This window comes from Palaemon carinicauda, chromosome 27, assembly GCF_036898095.1.
Source record: "Palaemon carinicauda isolate YSFRI2023 chromosome 27, ASM3689809v2, whole genome shotgun sequence".
NCBI classification, from domain to species: Eukaryota; Metazoa; Arthropoda; class Malacostraca; order Decapoda; family Palaemonidae; genus Palaemon; species Palaemon carinicauda.
Window position 1 is genome coordinate 3,929,952 of NC_090751.1, and position 21,356 is coordinate 3,951,307.

At 33.4% G+C, this 21,356-nt stretch overlaps 1 protein-coding gene across 3 annotated transcripts in view; it reads left to right on the forward strand.

Annotated features, from left to right (window-relative positions):
• Nucleotides 1-21,356, forward strand: part of LOC137620511 (voltage-dependent calcium channel subunit alpha-2/delta-3-like) — a 263,284-nt gene that overhangs the window by 105,577 nt on the left and 136,351 nt on the right. For 2 of the 3 annotated variants that reach the window (XM_068350700.1, XM_068350701.1), the window contains exons 12-17: nt 2,583-2,639; nt 4,783-4,863; nt 10,163-10,237; nt 10,704-10,757; nt 17,277-17,381; nt 19,003-19,032. In XM_068350700.1, the coding sequence (XP_068206801.1) occupies nt 2,583-2,639; nt 4,783-4,863; nt 10,163-10,237; nt 10,704-10,757; nt 17,277-17,381; nt 19,003-19,032 (402 nt within the window). The remainder of the gene's footprint in view (nt 1-2,582; nt 2,640-4,782; nt 4,864-10,162; nt 10,238-10,703; nt 10,758-17,276; nt 17,382-19,002; nt 19,033-21,356) is intronic. The other variant, XM_068350702.1, reaches the window with a different exon arrangement.

Genomic DNA, 21,356 nt, shown 5'->3' on the forward strand with positions numbered 1-21,356 from the left:
TTAATGCAGTACATATATGTTGTTGATGCTAAGCACCAGTTAAAATATGGTAAGATCTTATTTTATGATGATCTTTATACTCCTGATAGAAGTGTTCACATTTTTTGTATTGATTAGAATTTCAGCTTTATTTTTTAATTTTTGGATTCAATTTATGTGTTTTGTATTTCAATTAATCCTTTGGGGCCTTTTTTTGGGTTGTTAATTTCTTTGTTTTGAATTTTGATTAACCCTTTGGAATCCTATGTGGGAGTATTTAAATTTTGTGAATTTAAAGATATGCTTTGGAGCCTTTTAGGGGGTTTTAATTTCTGTATTTTGAATTTTAGTTAACCCTTTGGACCACTTTTTGGTGGAATTTTACTTTCTGTTATATGAATTACAATTAACCCTTTGGAGTTCTATGTAGGGGAATTTCAATTTATGTGTTTTGAATTTTAATTAACCCTTTGGACCACTTTTTGGTGGAATTTTAATTTCTGTTATAGGAATTACAATTAACCCTTTGGATTCCTATGTGGGGAAATTTAAATTTTTGTGTTTTGAATTTTAATTAACCCTTTGGAATCCTATGTGGGGGAATTCAATTAACCATTTAGAGTCATATGTGGGGGGGGGGGTATTTTAATTTTTGTCTTGAATTTCAATTAACCCTTTTGAATCCTATATGGGGGGTCTCAATTTTTGTGTTTTGAATTTCAATTAACCCTTTGGGGTCCTATGTGGGGGAATTTCAATTAATCCTTTGGAGTCCTATGTAGGGCAATTTCAATTTTTGTGTTTTGAATTTCAATTTTTGTGTTTTGAATTTCAATTAACCCTTTGGAGCCATCAAGAGAAATCTTTTTGTCATGCATCCTTAACATTTTTACAGATATATGATTACGGACGCTCTTTATTGCCATCCATCACCAAACCAGACCGCCCCGATAGAATCGCCGACATTCCTTTAGTAACCGTTTACCCTTCTTAGTGATTCCCATATTTTTTTTTCCTAATCTATGTGTCAGTTTTGTGATTCATCTAAGAATCAGAGTGGGCAGAGAAGACTGACTTACTGAGTTTTAGCCAAAAAAAAATATATATTGGAAAAAGGGCCAGTAGCCCCCTTTGTAAGTAAGACTACCAAAAAAATGCTGTTTTGTCCCTTGACATAGGAGGCCTTTTGTGACTTGGCTGTGATGGGAATCTGCCTCCTCAGACAACTGTCAAAACTGTTGCTTTATTTTTTTTCCTTTTCACGTCTGCCAAATCGCCTAAGATCTTTTGTGACTGGGCTGTGATGGGAATCTGTCAACTCAGACAACTGTCAAAACTGTTGCTTTTTCCTTTTCACCTCTGCCAAATCTCCTAAGGTCTTTTGTGATTTGGCTGTGATGGGAATCTGCCTCCTCAGACAACTGTCAAAACTGTTGCTTTTTCCTTTTCACCTCTGCCAAGTCTCCTAAGATCTTTTGTGACTTGGCTGTGATGGGAATCTGCCTCCTCAGACAGCTGTCAAAACTGTTGCTTTTTCCTTTTCACCTCTGTCAAATCTCCTAAGATCTTCTATTGTGACTTGGCTGTGATGGGAATCTGCCTCCTCAGACAACTGTCAAAACTGTTGCTTTTTCCTTTTCACCTCTGCCAAATCTCCTAAGATCTTCTATTGTGACTTGGCTGTGATGGGAATCTGCCTCCTCAGACAACTGTCAAAACTGTTGCTTTTTCCTTTTCACCTCTGCCAAATAGCCTAAGATCCTTATTTCAGTATCTGCTGTCATATTTAGCCACTCCATCTCTTATAGACGCCCTACGACCATTTTTTGCTGCTGTCTTCTGGAAAATATCTTCCAAACCATGATGACATATTATCTGCTGTTCCATCATTCTGAGACTTTAGATATTAGGCAGATCTTTGCTAATAATGTAACCTGTTCATGACAAAGTATTAGTTTCACGTTTTGCAAGTTGGAGTTTATACAATACAGTAGTTTTATTCAACATGTTAAAATTAAGATGCTAAGAAATGTGTTACCCTAGAAATCTTAATGTATAAATATTTTTCTTTACTGTCCATGCTTCTGTTAAATTAGCTTTATAATGAACCATTTTACTTTTCATAAAAAACATATGCTAACTTATTTTTTTGTCTATATAAACCATCTGTAAACATTCAGTTTGCTCAATAAGTGTAAACGTAGATATATTCTTTCTTCATAAATCTTCTGAATCACCCCCTGTAGATTGTTAAATTTTTCCTTTTTTTTATCAAAATATGTATGACCAGTCTCACACATGATTAACCTCATGTGATTTCGATTATTTATGGCAGCCCAATGCTTCTTATGTTATTTTCTTGAAACAGTCTGACTTTCATTCTACTTATATATATACTAAACAGGACACATTTAATGCATGCATCTCATTTACATTTTTTCGTATAATTTTTTGTGTTTTGTGAAAAGCCCAGATCCTATTCCTGATTTCTGAAAGATTTTTTCTTATTTCTAGCATGACATTTGGGCTACAAAAATTCACACATTGCATCGAAACATTAAGATCACTCAAGGTCTAATTGTCTACCTTTTTATTTCCTTTAGAACATCACCGAGCGAGTTTTGGTCAATGAATCCATTTGGATAATGAGGACGAGAGAGGTATTGATCCAAAAAAAACGTGTCTAGAAATCAATAGAGTTCGATGTATTATGCCAGTCCTAGAGAGGTTTTCTAGAAAACAGCCATTAAGAACAGTAGTTCTGCTAGCAGGTGGACTTTGATTGGAGGGTGTGAACTTTTGTATTTTTCTCCTCCAATGTCGATTGTGTATGCCAGTAAGCAAATTGAGGATGTACAGCACACTATTTCTATAGATTTCGGATCTCACTAGTTCGAATAAAGCCAGCCTGCTAAGTTGCTCAAATCATCAATAATCAATAAATGATTAAATCTAGACCTTCGTAGTATTGGACCATAGTTTTTACGGTGAAGCCAAAACAGTAGCTGACCCTAGTTTTTGAAGAATAGATGCTTTAATCCTAGATCATTGTGGAACTTTGTCATGTAGTTAAATGCCTAACCAATGCTAATATATTTACATCTAGTTCTCATAGAATACCCATTTAAATGACAAATGTTTGTCTAAGAGAAAATCCCTTGTATGTACTTATGTAATATTTAGCTATTTGAGTGAGGGCGAGTTACGTCAAATTTTAAACTCCTGTATATTCATTGGTATTCATAAGTAGTGTAGCGTGTGTGTGTAAGTGACTCCTCTCGCTCAAACAGTCTAGATAAGGCGAAGTGTTCAGTGGAAAAGTAAGTTTACATAGCTTTTTTTCGACAACGGTGAATGAGGAAAGTTGAGGCGTGTCTGTTGTGTGAAATTTAAAGCCATCTATTTCTTTTCTTTTATTCTGTCATTAAGTTTCGTTATTGGGACCACTTTGGTTCCTGAGCCCCGCCACTAAAAACACCCACATTCAAAAACAGATTTCATGTTGATTTGCAATCCTGCAGACCATTAAATTGCTTTTAATTTGCTGCTTTTATTTCTTGTTATGCTCTGGAAAAAAACAATAAATTATGCGTTTTGCCATAGAGAAAACTTTACTTAGTTGTGTACCTTTACATGTAATAAGGATTTATAAAACAATTTTCTTATAGTATGCATTGGTTATTTTCTACAATAGATAATGTATTGTTTTAGTTTTTTCCTCTCCCAGTTATTTTTTTGATAGATTTCCTAATCTATTTTTTATGTATGTACTAAAATCATAGCTATTGACAAGTTGGTTTTCAGCCTCAAGATTTAGTGTTGTTACTTTATCCTGCTCTACCAGAAGAAAGCTGAAGAGCGTTGGCTCACACTCAAGACTAAGGAGATATTATTCACATAGAAGCCCATTTCTCTCACAAGAAATCATTCACACCCATGTCCACCTATCCACTTGTTTTCATAGATATTCACTAGAAATTAATTCGATTGAGTGCCACTTATTTCCTAAGAGATTTTCAAGAAATTGATTCGATTCAATATCACTTAGTTCCAAACTATTAATATTCAAATTTGTATCTCTCCAAATAATCTAGTAACATGAAAGTCGCCTTTCCGTCCATTCTTCCAGGATTTAGTGCCAGAATGTTCAAACTGCATTGTAACATTACATTTTTTTGTCACATTTAATCGATTATTGAAATTAAAAAATCTTTGGCCCCAAAATACACAGAACTTCTTTTACAATACACCTCTAGATTGGTGAATATTAATAAGATAAATTTATACAACAGGCAGGAATTTCTCACTTGCTATTTATATTTTGGACTGAAACCTCAGTATATCCAAGCACTATGCATATGCTTTAACATATTTTTGAGATGAGTTTGGAGGCTAGTAAAGTTTCAAAATTTTCTTGATGGCCCTTTTTCGGAGTGGAGTAAAAAGAAAAAAAAAATACAACAGGCAGGAATTTCTTACTTGCTATTTACATTCTGGACTGAAACCTCAATATATCCAAGCACTATGCAAGTGCTTTCATATATTATTGAGATGTGTTTGGAGGCTAGTAAAGTTTCAAAATTTTCTTGATACCCCTTTTTAGGAGTAGAGTGAAAAGAAAAAGTTTCAACACTACCACTCTTGACTGAAGCCATCATTGCCTTTCAGCTAATCACCACCGTATGCTTTCAATTCCATAATATGAAAAAGAAGAATAAAAGGATGTTCAGCCAGGGAATTATAATGAGACATTGCTTCACTTAACGAGTTTCTTATCACTGTTATTCCTCTTTTTTATTCTAGGTCAGATCAGCAAATTTACTGGGAGTTGCAGGTACGGATGTCCCGATCAGAGAGATTGAGAAACTTGTTCCCCCTTATAAGGTAATGTTATGGTTTTATTTTTAAATTCTTTTAATATTACATATTTTTGCATTGGTAATGTAGTCCATTATCTGTCTAGGTATACATGTAGCTCGCTGGAAATGCGTCTAATAAAGTGTTATAATAATCTTGCTTTTATGATTTACTGGTGATTTTATATAAATTCTTTCTGGTTAATTAATATTTAGTTTCAAAAGGATTTGTTATTAAAATAATTGATAATCGTGCTGTGCTTTGTGAGACGTTTGAATTATACATAAGGCTCAAGAATAGCACTAAAAGCACTTGTGTTAAATGACAGAAATTCATAGTTTCATGTGAAGGTAAAGAACTAAAGAACTGATAAACTAAGACAAGATTTCTTTCTGATTGTCCTCTATTTAACCAAATATTATAACCTTGATTACTGGATAAATAACCACAGCCACGTACTCAGTTCTACTTTAATTTGAGAAATTTTATTTTTTGAAAGAATATCTGAATGTAATTTGCTTTCCGTTAAGAAAGCTAAACGACCCAAAAGCAAAGAAAATCACCCTTTTCCTACACAAATAAAACCAATAGGTCTCGCCCCTACTGGTAATAGTAGAATAGGCCATTCAGACAAAAAAAGAATCTACATAGTTCAAACTGTCGTTTTATCCTTTCTCCTTTTGATTGGTGCTACTGTATTACCAATGGCCAGACTTTAGCTAATCTCCGTTGAATGCAGACATACAGTATACTTAGGCAATCATTTGAATTCCTTTTCTAATTCACATTTTTAGTGAGCTGACTTGGGTGTCTATATTCAAAAGCTGCAATGCTCCTTCATTAGGAAAAGTTATCCATTTACTTTTCTACTTTGATTCATGGTGTATTTCTGTAGTTGAATGATCATCTATAAATAGTGTGCACCCTTCTGTATTTTTATACCTCACCAGTGTCCTTTTATCTACTGATTCATCTTTTATTTCTAATCAGTAGCGCCCTTTTGTGTTCTTGGTTTACCTTCATTCACCCAGGTTTGGAGGTTTTTCCTGGCATTGGTTAAATGATTACACTTTATACCTGGGTTGGATTTGACCTATAAATATGGCTCAAATGGAAAGAGGTAACAGTGTCCTTCACTTTTGCTTGAAAGTATGAAGGTAGCTCTTATCTCCATATTATTATTATTATTATTATTATTATTATTATTATTATTATTATTATTATTATTATTATTATTATTATTAATATTAATTGCTAAGCTACAACCCTAGTTGGAAAAGCAGGAGGTTATAAGCCAAAGAGCTCCAACAGGGAAAATAGCCCAGTGAGGAAAGGAAATAAGGAAATAAATAAACTACAAGAGAAGTAATTATCAATTAAAATGAAATATTTTAAGAACGGTAACAAATATTAAAGTAGAGCTTTCATACATAAACTATAAAAATTTTATAAGACAAGAGGAAGAGTACCTCAAGCAAGAGAACTCTACCCCAAGATAGTGGAAGACTATGGTACAGAGGCTATGGCACTATCTAAGACTAGAGCACAATTATTTGATTTTCGAGTGTCCTTCTCCTAGATGAGCTGCTTACTGTAGCTAAAGAGTGTCTTCTACCTTTACCAAGAGGAAATTAGTCACTGAACAATTACTGTGCAGTAGTTAACCCCTTGAGTGAAGAAGAATTGTTTAGTAATCTCAATGTTGTCAGGTGTATGAGGACAGAGGAGAATATGTAAAGAATAGGCCAGACTATTTGATGTGTGTGAAGACACAGGGATAATGAGCCGTAAGCAGAGAGAAAATCCAATGTACTACTGTCTGGCCAGTCAAAGGACCCAACAACACTCTAGCGGTAGTATCTCAACGAGTGGATGGGGCCCAGGCCAACCTACTACCTAACAATACTCCAATACTGTCTTGATCCTCTTACATTCCTCTAATCTTCTATATTGAATTTGCCATAATGGGGACTTATCCTTCCCCCATCTTGAATTCCTGGTAATACACCACATACATCGTTAATTGGCTTTGAGATTCGACTTACGTTGATTTTAAATGTAGGTCGGGTTTTCGCCCTAGGAAGGGATATAACGGTTTCCTATACATGTTTTGTGTATAAAAAGGTACCTACAACCAGCTATGATCGTATAAAAGCTAGATACTTAACAGTACAGTGCTTAGCTATTATTTTATGATTCCAACACTGACATAAGGTGGGATAAAAAAGACGTAAGTTGGATATTATTCTTTGCTTAATATTTAAGGAAAGCGGCGTGAAATCGGTACTGACATATATTGAACCAACGTAAAGAGCAGTATTTCTGAAATGCTTTTAATTTAAATTTCTGCCATTGCTAACTCAGTAGGACATTTCCTAACTCTAGTCTCAAACTTATTGCTCCATAAATGATTACTGTACTAAGAGGAATGAATGGCAGGGTCCCTCAAAGATTGAAGGGAAGCTTATACTTCTCGAGTCTTGGCCAAGAAAAGGCGATGTCTTTATTTTCATTCTTGAGTTTATCTAACTTACAGAAACTTCAAGTCCCAAACTTAAATTACATGTAAAACATAGAAAATATTTGAAAATGTGCAAAAGCAAGGAATAGGGTTATTATTAACAGTTATTTGAACTGCTATTCATAACAGTATTACTATAGATAGAAATATGTACTCAGTAAAAGGATGATAATCAATTACAGTATGTGATTACCACTATGTAAGATACTTCATTTTTGAGAAGTTCAGTGTTAGTATACTGTAGGGCTACTCATTCAATACCATGTATTCTTGTATTGAAAGCAGTGATTTTAACGGCCTCGTCTATGCACCTCGATAACAGAACTTAGGACTTTTTTGCGTATTCATACAGGAATTTCACTTTGTCTCAATAGGCACTTAACATAAGGAAAGGAGGCAAAATGCTACATAGAAAATTGTTTAGTAGCTTTATGGTTGTGGTATCCTATTGGAAGCGTCCCTTGCTAACAATCTCTTGGATGAGAGTTGGAGACCTTTAAGGATGTTGTAGCCCATAGAAACATCCCTACTTGGCGATCTGTTGAATGGGAATTTGAGACTCGCTCAAGCTTGATAGTTTTTTTGTAATGTCTGCAACCTCACCATCCTTGTGTGCGAGGGAGTGGGGTGTGTTTGGGGGAGCTTAAGGTCTACCTTCTGAGTCATCAGCAGCCACTGTCTGGCCCTCCTTAGTCCTAGCTTGATGGGGAGGTGTTTGTGCACTGATCATAGGTATATATGGCCAGTCTCTAGGGCATTGACGCTGTCCAAAGCCTCTGCAATTCATGGGTGACCTTTAAACCTTTTGAACAGATGAGAAAACTATAGGCACTACTTTAGGGTCTTTGCTGTGTTCCTTCGACTCCTAGATGCACTTCCATTATATCCATTCACTTTACCTCTATTCCTTCTTTCTTTCTTCCATCTTTTCCAGCCATATTAAAACTTTACTTCATAGTGTAACTGCAGGTTCCCCCCCCCACTCCCAGTTGCACTTTGGGGCTGAATAATGGTCGGATGCGGTAGCGTCCCTGTCTGGTGTATGCCAGACTGGGGTTCGAGTTCCGCTCAAACTCGTTAGTTTCTTTGGTCGCAGCAACCTCACCATCCTTGTGAGTTAAGGATGGGGGGTTTGGGGAAGCCTATAGGTCTACCTGCTGAGTTATCAGTAGCCATTGCCTGGCCCTTCTTGGTCCTACCTAGGGTGGAGAGGGGGCTTGAGCGCTAATCATATGTATATATGGTCAGTCTCTAGGGTATTGTCCGGCTTGATAGGGCAATGTCACTGTCCCTTGCCTCTGCCATTCATGAGTGGGCTTTACGTCTTTAAACAGGCCTAGACGTCAAGCTATAAAGCCCAAATTTATAAATCCAAAAGAATGGTAAATGAAATGTCAAGTATTCACAAAGACCAATCCTTATAGTAACGTTTACCAATGTCTTTGAATGTTTGTGGTTTGATGAAATTATTGCGTGTGAAGTAGAGCTTAAGGACCAATACAGATTTTTTGTAATTTCGGTATTTTGTAACATGTTTAAACAACCAGGACAATATAATAACCACTTGAGAGTGTATATTTTCTGTTACTAAAGAACTTTTTCAACTATTAAAAATCATAATGGATTGACAGGTAGAGTTCTTTAGCTTAAGGGTACACTGGGGCACACTATTCTATCTTATTTTTCTTCTTGTTTTTTATAAGTTTTTATAGTTTATATATGAAAGATTCATTCTAAAGTTGTTATTGTTCTTCAAATATTTTATTTTAATTGCTCATTTCTTGTCATGAAGTGTTTATTGCCTTTCCTTACTGTGCTATTTTTCCCCGTTGGAGCCCTTGGGCTTACAGCATCCTGCTTTTCCAACCAGGGTTGTATCTTAGCCAGTAATAATAATGATAATATAAAGCACTGAAGATACTGTCCACTTAGGATGCTATGTAGCTTATAAATTTAATCTTACCAACACCTCTTATTCAAGATTCTTATTTCCAAAGCACTGAAGATGCTGTCTACCTAAGATGTTATGTAGCTCATAGATTTAATCTTACTGGCACCTCTCATTCAAGATTCATATTTCCAATGCACTGAAGATAATGTCTATTTAGGATGTTATGTAGCTCATAGATTTAATTTTACCAGCACCTCTCATTCAAAATTATTATTTCCAAAGCACTGAAGATATGTCTACTTTTGATGTTATGTAGCTCATAGATTTAATCTTACCAGCACGTCTCATTCAAGATTCTTATTTCCAAAGCACTGAAGATACTATCTTCTTAAGATGCTATGTAGCTCATAGATTTAATCTTACCTGCACCTCCCATTCAAGATTCATATTTCCAAAGCACTGAAGATAATGTCTATTTAGGATGTTATGTATCTCATAGATTTAATTTTACCAGCACTTCTCATTCAGAATTATTATTTCCAAAGCACTGAAGATAATGTCTACCTAAGATGTTATGTAGCTCATAGATTTAATCTTACCAGCACCTCTCATTCAAGATTCTTATTTCTAAAACACAGAAGGTACTGTCTATTTAAGATGTTATGCAGCTTATGAATTTAATCTTACCAGCACCTCACATTGAAGCTTCTTATTTGCTAAGCCCAGAAGATGCTGTCTACTCAAGATGTTATGTAGCTTATAGATTCAATCTTACCAGCACTTCTCATTCAAGATTCTTATTTCCAAAGCACTAAAGATACTGTCTTCTTAGGATAGCACTGTTTACCTAAGATGTTATGTAGCTCATAGACTTAATCTTACCAGCATCTCTCATTCAAGATTCTTATTTCCAGCTCGGAGTAAACGGTTACTCGTTCATGGTCAACCGCAATGGATACATTCTTTACCACCCTGACCTGCGGCCTGTGGTAAGTAATAGCCACTACTCCTGTTAATGTCTAGATGCTTCTTGTCACTCCTTGTCAATTATGTGCCATGTATCTTTTTGTTTAACTGAAGCTTCTATTTCTATTAGACATAAAAGTGATCTCATTTGTAAGTATTTTTTTAAAGACTCTCAGTAGAATAGGAACAAGCTCCTAAATAAAGTTTTGTATTAGAAGATAATTTTTTGGTATAATTTTTACTTCTCTTATTTCCAGTATGGTTTCTACCATTATTTCACCCCTCCCCCCCTTAATATTTTGTAGAGTCATTAGTCTGAAAAAACCTCTACTTTTCATATGCGTTTTAAGAGTACTGTATCTTTAATTTAGATTAGAAAAACTCCCCCCTCCAAGACTTTAAAGTCAGTAGTATCATCAAGACTTGGACTTTTGCCTTATTTTTTTTTTTCTATTTTCTGTCATTTCTATCCTTTGTTTACTCCCCTAGCACGAAGAAGCAAATGCCGAGGTACTGAGGAAGTCTCGTGATAAGCGTAAATGGGTAACATCTATTGTTTCCTTTTCATGTAGGCACGGCATACTTTTAAAGTGTGACTGGGAGAGCCCAGGACATTGTTTTCTATGTTTGTGGCGGTGTTTAGTGAAGGGCTAAGGGTGTGACACTGTTTCCATTTGCCATCCCTTAACCCGTCTGTATATCCCCCCTTCTAATTCATTCTCTGGACGGCCAGAGTTTGTACCTGCCTCGGCTTAGCCCAGAAAACTGTAACCATAATCATTTTCTAGATATGAATCATAAGATCATTCATATGGGATTCCTCTCCGTCACCTACTCCAGCTGGGATTTCATTGAGGTCCATTTTTTGCTGTCGTTTGCTGATTCAACTTAAAATTCTAGCTGAGAGAGATGTAGTAGACATTTTGCACAACGAATTTTTCATATCAAGAATATGGTACAGTATTTTTTTTGCAATTGCAGTAGATGGTCATTTTGATGGAAAACGTTTTGCTACTGTTCGTGTTTTTATTATTCAAAAATGCGTATGCCCACCCCTGAAGTTGCTATAACTTTCATCTCTTATTTTTCTCAATTTAAGTGTTTTTCAAAATTATATATCCTTATATAAATGTATTTACCCTTTATTAAAATATATTTATCCAATTCAATTTAAAAATTTTATCTAATGTGTGTAATTGCATACTCCCTTGTTTTGATTTCAAAAAATTTCCCCTCCATCTAAACGTACACACTGATTAATATTCTTTTCCGTTTTAATAATATCAATGGTTGTCACACTCTTGGTTTATAGAAAGTCTTTCTTTAGGTTAGAGGTTAGTAACCTTCTTTCGTGATCATCCCATATATGCCAGTATCATAAAAATGCCCTGCCATCATGGAGGAAAAGATAAAAAGAGTACAAGTACTGACTGATCACTTGCTCATGGCTCTTCTCCATATTCTTTCGTGGGGAAATATAAATATTATATTTTGTGGCTGGACAGAAACTCTGTGATGAAGAATGGCTGAATGTAGTACATGTTCTGTTGTTGAATAGAGTGTCTGTGAGGAAGAATGGTTGAAGGTTGTTCCTATTCTGTTGAACAGAATTTCTGTGATGAGGGATGACTGAATGTTGTACCTGTTCTGTTGTTGAATAGAGTGTCTGTGAGGAAGAATGGGTGAAAGTTGTTCCTATTCTGTTGAACAGAATCTCTGTGATGAAAAATGACTTAAAGCTATACCTATTCTGCTATTGAACAGCATCTCTGTGGTGAAGAATGGCTGAAGGTTGTTCCTGCTCTGTTGTTGAACAAAATCTCTGTGATGAAGAATAGCTGGATATTATACTGCACCTGTTCTGTTGTTAAAATGTCTGTGCTGATGAATGACTGAAGGTTCTTCCTGTTCTGTTGTTGAATAGAGTTCTGTGAGGAAGAATGGCTGAATGTTGTACCTGTTCTGTCGTTGAACAGATTCTCTGTGATGAAGAATGGCTGGATATTGTACTGCACCTGTTCAGTTGTTGAATAGAGTGTCTGTGAGGAAGAATGGCTGAAGGTTGTTCCTGTTCTGTTGTTGAACAGATTCTCTGTGATGAAGATCTTGTATGGAATATGTAGCAAATTATTAAATATCTAGGACTTTGCTAAAGCAAAATTGTCAATCATTTTACTATAGTAATTAAGGACAAGTAATGGTTACTTTTATTATCTTTTAGTTATATGGCTGTAAAGAGAGAGAGAGAGAGAGAGAGAGAGAGAGAGAGAGAGAGAGAGAGAGAGAGAGAGAGAGAGAGAGAGAGAGAGAGAGGAAGAAGAAGAAGAAAAACAGCCTATAATTCAAAATACACATGCCATTAGCAAGTGAATTTAGTCGTACCAAATTGCATGATTTTACCATGTCAGAGCAATTCTTGATTTCTTACAATACATTAATTTTGTAGATTTAGTCCAAAATGGAACATTTTGAATTTTGTGGTAACATTTTGCTTGGTTTCACGCGAAGAAAAGCATGGTATATATACTGTACCTCAAATACTAATGGTTCACAATTCACTAGTATTTAATGGTTTGAGTTGTTCTACCTATAACAAGAAAACTGGCTTTTCTTTTCTCTAAGCTACTATATACATTTTTCCAGCCGTCCATTTTTTTTGGTATATATTTCAGCTTGAAATGTTTTTCCCATATTAATCTTTAATTATTAACCTGTCCAATTTTTTTAACCGCCACTTTTTATTACCCCCTTTATTTCTCTTGTTTTATTGGTTTCTATTACGCTGTATGTTACTATCTGGAGAGATAACACAATTACGCTGAATTTCTTCAATAAGCTTATTTCAGTTTTTTCTTATAGTCACGGTGTTGTGTTGAGGACTAATGCAATATGGTGTTCATTGCTAGCTTTATTATAACATTACCTTACGCGGAAGTCGTTTGAAAACCGACTCTCGTGATTGGAAGTACTAATAATTACTAACAATTACTTACTTACATTTAACATTTTTATTACTGAGATGTATTCTGGCAGATATTTTGATAGAAATTTAGTGAATGCTCATCCCATAATTTGCTGTTATATTTCTTTGCATTTGTTTCAAGGTTTAGCATATTTTTCCCCATTTTCCATAGTATTTCGTTGTTTGTTATATTTAACTGTTGTTTGAAGAATATCTGTTTTCTTTATGTAATTGTCCCCCCCATTTTCATACATTTCAATGCATTCTTTACATTCTTGATTTCATTTTTTGTAATCATATACCCCATAGTTTTCTTTTCCAATCATACTTCTATATATAAAGTCAATATCATTTTGGCCTTTATTAATACATACCCCATAGTTTTCTTTTCCAATCATACTTCTGTATATAAAGTCAATTTCATTTTGGCCTTTATTAATACATACCCCATTGTTTTCTTTTCCAATCATACTTCTATAAATAAAGTCAATATCATTTTGACCTTTATTAAATTTCCTTTTTTTCTTTTTTTTCACATAGCAGTATCATGCATTTTAATTATACTTTCTCACACCTCACCACTCACTGGTTTTCTTTCTTTGAATAACATCTAGTGCTTTTTTTGGAACATCTCGCTGTAATATGAATAATGAATTTCAATGGCAGCTTACAGATTGTCCCAATGTACTATATGTCCATCAGACATAGACTTCTCAAGGAGGAAGATTCGATTCTAGCATAAGTTTGTTTACGCTTAGATAAGCTTAAGTATACAGCCTTCGCTAAAGATCTTGACAATGACAGGTTTGATAGCGAAAATTATAACTCGGGTACTTTGTGTAATGTGGACCGAAGATCTTGACAATGACAGGTTTGATAGCGAAATTTATAACTCGGGTACTTTGTGTAATGTGGACCAAAGATCTTGACAATGACAGGTTTGATAGCGAAATTTATAACTCGGGTACTTTATGTAATGTGGACCAAAGATCTTGACAATGACAGGTTTGATAGCGAAATTTATAACTCGGGTACTTTATGTAATGTGGACCAAAGATCTTGACAATGACAGGTTTGATAGCAAAAATTGTAATCATGTGTTATAACTCGGGTACTGTATGTAAGTAAACGTCATTAAAGGTTAAAGGTGTCTGGTTTCAGTTCCAGTTCCATTAGAATATATACTCACCAGAACGTAAGCCGGGCAAGTCCAACATCTCATTGTGGTGGCCTACCACAGTAGTGGCTTCCCCAGTAAACAGCTTAAACTCACTTGTACTTGATAAAACGTATACCTCCGTAGGAATAAGCGTATGGAATTTTGAGATTCAGCAACATGAATTACTTTCATGTAATATTTTTAATTTTTTGTGAGAAAAATTTTATAAAATGTCTGCTTATTAAAAAAAAAAAAAAAAAAAAAAAAACAGGAGCTGTCATTGCAGAAGAAATTTTGAGAAGACACTTTTGAGAAGGTCCTTTATATCTGAAAGTAATAACATATTTGTGTATTTGAGACAAAGGGCTTTAGGTTCTTAAATAGAAAATAGCTGAAAATAAATATAAGCCATCGATAAGTGACCCTAAAAAAATTTTTATATATAATTTCAGGAATTTCTTTTATCATGCACCGAATAAATGTAGAATAAATTTATCTGTTTGCGTAATTGAATGAAGTTCCCTAGACAAGTAAAAATTTACTTTCAATATTGTTTTTATTCTTGAGGCATCATTAATCATGAAAATCATACATTAAATTTGTAGATTCATGCGTCAAATCAAAGTGATTTGCATGAATGACTATTCTATTGAGTGTTTAAAGGAACATTGAACTGTTTCCATAAACCCAAATAAATATATATATATATATATATATATATATATATATATATATATATATATATACATATATATATATATGTATGTATATATATATATATGATATATTTATATATATATATATATGTATATATATATATATATATATATATATATATATATATATATATATATATATATATATATATATGTGTGTATATATGTATATATACTGTATATAGCCTATATATATATATATATATGTATATATGTGTATATACAGTACTGTATATAGCCTATATATATATATATATATATATATATATATATATATATATATATATAAATATATATATATATATATATATATATATATATATAGTTGTATATATATATATATATGTATATATATATATATATATATATATATATATATATATATATATATATGTCTAGTTATATACAATATATATATATATATATGTCTAGTTATATACAATATATATATATATATATATATATATACATATATATATATATATATACATATACATATACATATACATATACATATACATATACATATAAGTTGATTCATACACTCCCAGCAAAAGAAAAAAAAACATTGCCATATTACACTGAGATTTCCTTTAAAAAAAAGTAACTAGAAACATTCTTGTATCAGTTTGCACAACAATCTTTTCAATGTTAGCATAGCAATCTTCCGCTAAAGACGTAGATATTTGGTCCCAAATTTTTCACCACAGTTCGCACTCGTGCGACATATAGAACCAGTCACGAAGTAGCTCATTTGAGTGATACCAAGATCTGTTTGACCTCTGAGGTCAGGTCAGAGTATCTTCCACGTAGAGCGGCAACCGTACCAGTAGATCTTATTTGTGATCTTTTCACTGTGAAGTAGTTCAATGTCTAATTAGCAGTCAGTGAGTTGAGTAGACCTATTAATAGGATCAGCAGTGTGGTATATTAGACATTTCAAGTAGAATGTGAATATATTTGGCTCTGCCAAGATCTCTATTTTGAAGTAAATTCATGTACAGTACAAATTTTTGTTTTTGTAATTATGAAAAAATGCTTCATATCTTTTTTTTTATTTTTTAAATAGTTCACCTGTTTTTATCCTGCTTATAAAGATAATTCTTATTAGTTCTCTTCTTTATCATTATTTCCTTATCTTCATTTCTTCCATTCTTAAATTGTGTAAATAAGTTTCTCTCATCGCTTACTGTTTAAATAGAAGTAAATTCAATGTTCAAACCAAGTTTATGCATCTCTACATTCAACTAATTCATTTTCCTCTTCTTTTTTTTCCTTCCCCCATTTACCACCATCATCCTTCGTTATCCTTGTTTCGTCCAAATCGTCTCGTTTTTCCCCTCTTATTCCATCTTTATTTCGTCTTCATCCAATGTCCTCGCCAATCCTTGTCGCGTCTAAACCATGTCATTTTCCCCTCTTCCATCTTATTTCGTCTTCATCCAATGACCACGTCCCTCCTTGTCTCAATGTCCTCGTCCCTCGTCATCCATGTCTCGTCCAAAACATTTCGTTTTCCCCTCTTCATGTCCTCGTCAATCCTTGTCGCGTCTAAACCATCTAATTTTCCCCTATTCCATCTTATTTCGTCTTCATCCAATGACCACGTCCCTCCTTGTCTCAATGTCCTCGTCCCTCGTCATCCATGTCTCGTCCAAACCATCTAATTTTCCCCTCTTCCATCTTTATTTCATCTTCATCCAATGACCACGTCCCTCCTTATCTCAATGTCCTCGTCCATCGTCATCCTTGTCTCGTCCAAACCATCTAATTTTCCCCTCTTCCATCTTTATTTCATCTTCATCCAATGACCACGTCCCTCCTTGTCTCAATGTCCTCGTCCCTCGTCATCCATGTCTCGTCCAAACCATCTAATTTTCCCCTCTTCCATCTTCATTTCATTTTTATCCAATGACCACGTCCCTCCTTGTCTCAATGTCCTCGTCCCTCGTCATCCATGTCTCGTCCAAACCATCTAATTTTCCCCTCTTCCATCTTTATTTCATCTTCATCCAATGACCACGTCCCTCCTTATCTCAATGTCCTCGTCCATCGTCATCCATGTCTCGTCCAAACCATCTAATTTTCCCCTCTTCCATCTTCATTTCGTCTTCATCCAATGTCCCTGTCCTTCGTCCTACCCACCCAACTATGACTTATTTCCATTTTTCCGTGACATTTTGCCATTCTTTAATTCTTCCCCTTCCTTGACCCCTCAAAAACAGTTCCAGGACATACTCAAACCCAACTACAACAGCGTCGACTTCGCCGAGGTAGAGCTGTTCGACAATGACGAGGACCTACGAGCCAATGACTCCGAACTCATTAATGTAAGTTCCAATATTCCTTTATTTCTTTTATTGTGGGTTTTGTTTCATTGAAGGAAATATTTGGGAGGATGAATCATTTGACTATTGAAATGACATATATATATGTATATATATATATATATATATATATATATATATATATATGTATATATATACATATATGTATATATATATATATATATATATATATATATATATATATATATATATATATATATATATTCTTTTTTTATTAGGTAATCAATATTGTATAGACATGAATATCTTATTTGTAAGGTTTTTTTAACTAAAGGTAATATAAGGGATGATGTATCAGTTGACTTTATTGAAAAGATATAGAAATATTTTACCATGTATTCAAACGACGTAACTATTTTCTACTAAATATTGAATAGATATGGATATATTTTTTCTCTAGGTGGGTTATTTTCACTGAAGGTAATATTTGAGATGTATCATTTAGTTTTACTAAAAGAAATATATTTTATTAAGTATTCAAGAGACTTAAATGTGTTTGACTAAATATTGAATAGGTATGGATATCTTTTTATAGGTGAGGCGTTTTTTTTTTTTTTTTTTTTTTTTTTTTTTTTTTTTTTTTTTTTTTGTGGGGCTTGGGCACCGAGGCGATATTTTCGATGATTCCCAGCTACAAAAGTCAACATATATTCAGGTTTCATATAAAATAGCCATCACGTTATTACCTATAACGTTTTCCTTACTGTGTTAAATGATATAATATTCTATTATGGTATTTCATTATTTCGTTATTTTCACTGATAATTGTGTTTGTATCCACGGTTGTTCGTAAGTCGAATGATTGTAAGTTGGGTACCTTCTGTATTAGGATTATTTTGATGGATAAAATAGATTTAAATGCTTTTTCTCGTCAAGTTAAGAAGGTAGGACTTTATATAATTCTGATATTCCAGATGCATGTTGAGTAGTGATAGTTAATTTCCACTTTATGTTTCCATTCATTGTTATATCAATTACATCTTCACAATAAACATGGCAACATTGACTATATGTAATTTCCTGCTTATATTCTTACCAGATTCATTCTAGAATTATTTTGGTCACATGAATAACATAAGTTTTTATACCCATTGATTTACAGAATTGATCTTTATTACATGCTTTGTAAGTTTCTATTCATTGTTATAACGATTACATCTTCACAATAAACATGGCAACATTGAATATATGTAATTTCCTACTTATTTTCTTACCAGATTCATTCTAGAATTATTTTGATCACATGAATAATATGATTTTTTTTTTATACCCATTGCTTTACAGAATTAATATTTATTACATGTTGTGTAATATATCTATGTTTTACATATGTAGGGTAAATATTTATATGTAAGTGAGCATGTAAATCACTCATCTTGCACTTCTTTCAGTTGCTATAAGATTATTTCAGAGATGATTAAGAAGTGAATTTATTTACAAATTTGATTTAATTAACTTTGAGTTATGACATACAGCCACCTTTGTTTGTGATTTCGTTATTTCAGCGTGTGTGTGTGGAGTCTTCAACAATACTTTTATGTTAATTTCTCTGCTATTTCTCTCTTTCGTTTTTGGTTCCTCCTCTTTTACATGGGTGATGCAGCTGGCAATGGGAAGAGATTATAATAATAAGGTAGATATGGAGACCAAGAGGAGGACATGATGTCTGCTGAGACAATTCTTGCTCTTTTTGTTTTGTTCGTCCTGGTTTCGGATATGAACATACAAAAGAGAAAGCCTCTTTTAATTTGAAACTTTCCTTTTTACGAATGCTATTTATTTTGTGTGTGTGTTTTTCCATGACCTTTCTGACATTCCAGGAGGTTAGGACTCTTGGTTATTGTTAATTTATAATAAAAAATAACTTTATTTGTTATTTTCCAAGGATATTAAACCCAGAAACAATATCATTTCTCGTCACATTGTCTGAGAACTCTTGCTTCTTGAATGTCAGAAAGTGCCTGTTTACCTAGATTGAAGCTTGGTACAGATTTGCAAAAAAAAAGTATATTTATATAAAGACAACTTAATCTATATATGTTCAGTATATGCTGTAATCTATATCTAATACTATTAGAGCAGTTGGATTAGCAAAATAACGATTTAAAGTGCTTAAGTACCTGTAGATTTTGGTTTGATTAGTTTCATTATTTAGTGAGTACTGTAGGTTGCTAAATAGTAGTGATTTTGTGGTTTTTGTCTTTTGTAGAAGTTGTATGCCGTGATGATATGCTCAAGAACTAATTTTGCTAGCATTTAGAATTATCATAAATTATCTTTGAGCTTAGTGGGCATCAGTAAATCAATATTTATATTCTGTAATGGATATAGATGAAAACAATCATACGTGTGACGGGCCGAGAGAAGGTTGCGACTCAAAGACAGGATGAAAGCAACTGAGTGAGTTTATTATAGAACACTCTCCCTTATATACAAAAGCTCAAAGCAACAAGAAATTTCATGTTCAAAACAGACACCGTTACCGATGAGAAAAACAGACATGTTTATTCAGGTTCTTTTTAGTGCGAGGGAAGAGCGAAGATACAAGCATAATATATACACAAATTGAACTATGTACGATCGTGTGACACACAGTTGGTATTTGCCATTTTTTAGGATGAATTACGACAGAACCCGGGAATATTCTTTCTTACACTGTTAAAAATTTGCAATAAAAACCGTAAATTCCTGGCAACATTTATTCTATGTTTTTTACCATTTTAAAAACGGATATATTGACGTAAAGGAGTGATATTACGGTAACCAACCCGTAAAAGATAATAACAAAGTAAGGTGAAATTACGGTCGCCTGTAATTTACTGAAATACAACTAAGAACAGTATATTTTTACGGAGAATTTCCGATTAAAATTAGGTTTTTTTTTTCTTTTTAATAATGTAGTCTTTCCTTATTTATAGTGATCCGTACCATTACGGTTACCAACCCGTAAAAGATGATAACAGTAAGGTGAAATTACGGTCGCCTGTATTTTACTGAAATACGGCAAGGGACAGTATATTTTTACGGAGAATTTCCGATTAAAATTACGGTTTTTTAATAGTGTAGTCTTTCCTTATTTATAATAATCCGTACCAAGCATCACAGGAAGCATCAGGATTCGTTATGGAAACTTTTCTTTTATTTTTTATTGTAATTCATCTGTTGATTTGATACGTATTGGGATTTATTTTAGATATGATTTGTTTTGTATTTTGACACAGGGGATTCCAGAACAAATCTCCCTGTTGGATCCTTTGATTCAGTTTGTGTTGGTGTTTGCGGTTATTCTATTTGGTTCTCAAAAAAAAAAAAAAAAAAATTGTTCACCATTGCATGTAACAAATCTCTTGACTTAGGATAAACTATATTACTGGAGAATGAGTCATTATTATAGTATGTGGGTGTGATTAATATTGTATATAATTCACAAGAAAAATATTCTGGAAGAGTGTCACTCTGTTGTGATTAATTTTCATTCCATAGGTGGTGGTCTAATTTACATCCTTTTTTTTTCATAAATTTCTTTCATCCCTTATCTTATTAGGCTTTGAAAACTCTTTGATTAATTCCCAAAATGTTCTAAGAGATAACAAAATATCAACAAAGGGTTTTGATTAATTTTCATGCACTAACATCATCACTTCCTGATTTTATTTTTTTTTTTTTCGTGGGGGGTGGGGGATAGTGGAGGCCCTTCTGTGAGGTGATGTTAATCAACCAAATGACTTGTTCATGATAAAAGACAAATTATTAAACAAAGGCTTCATTGTTTTTCCAAAAATATTTTTCAAAAAGACTGCATTTAATAGTCCCACAACAACATGTTCATGATAAAAACAAATTATTAAACATTAAACAAAGACTTTATTATTCTTCCAGAAAAAGATTTTTCTGAAAGTGCACTGAATAGTCCCAATGACATGTTCATGATAAAGAAAAATTATTAAACAAAGGCTT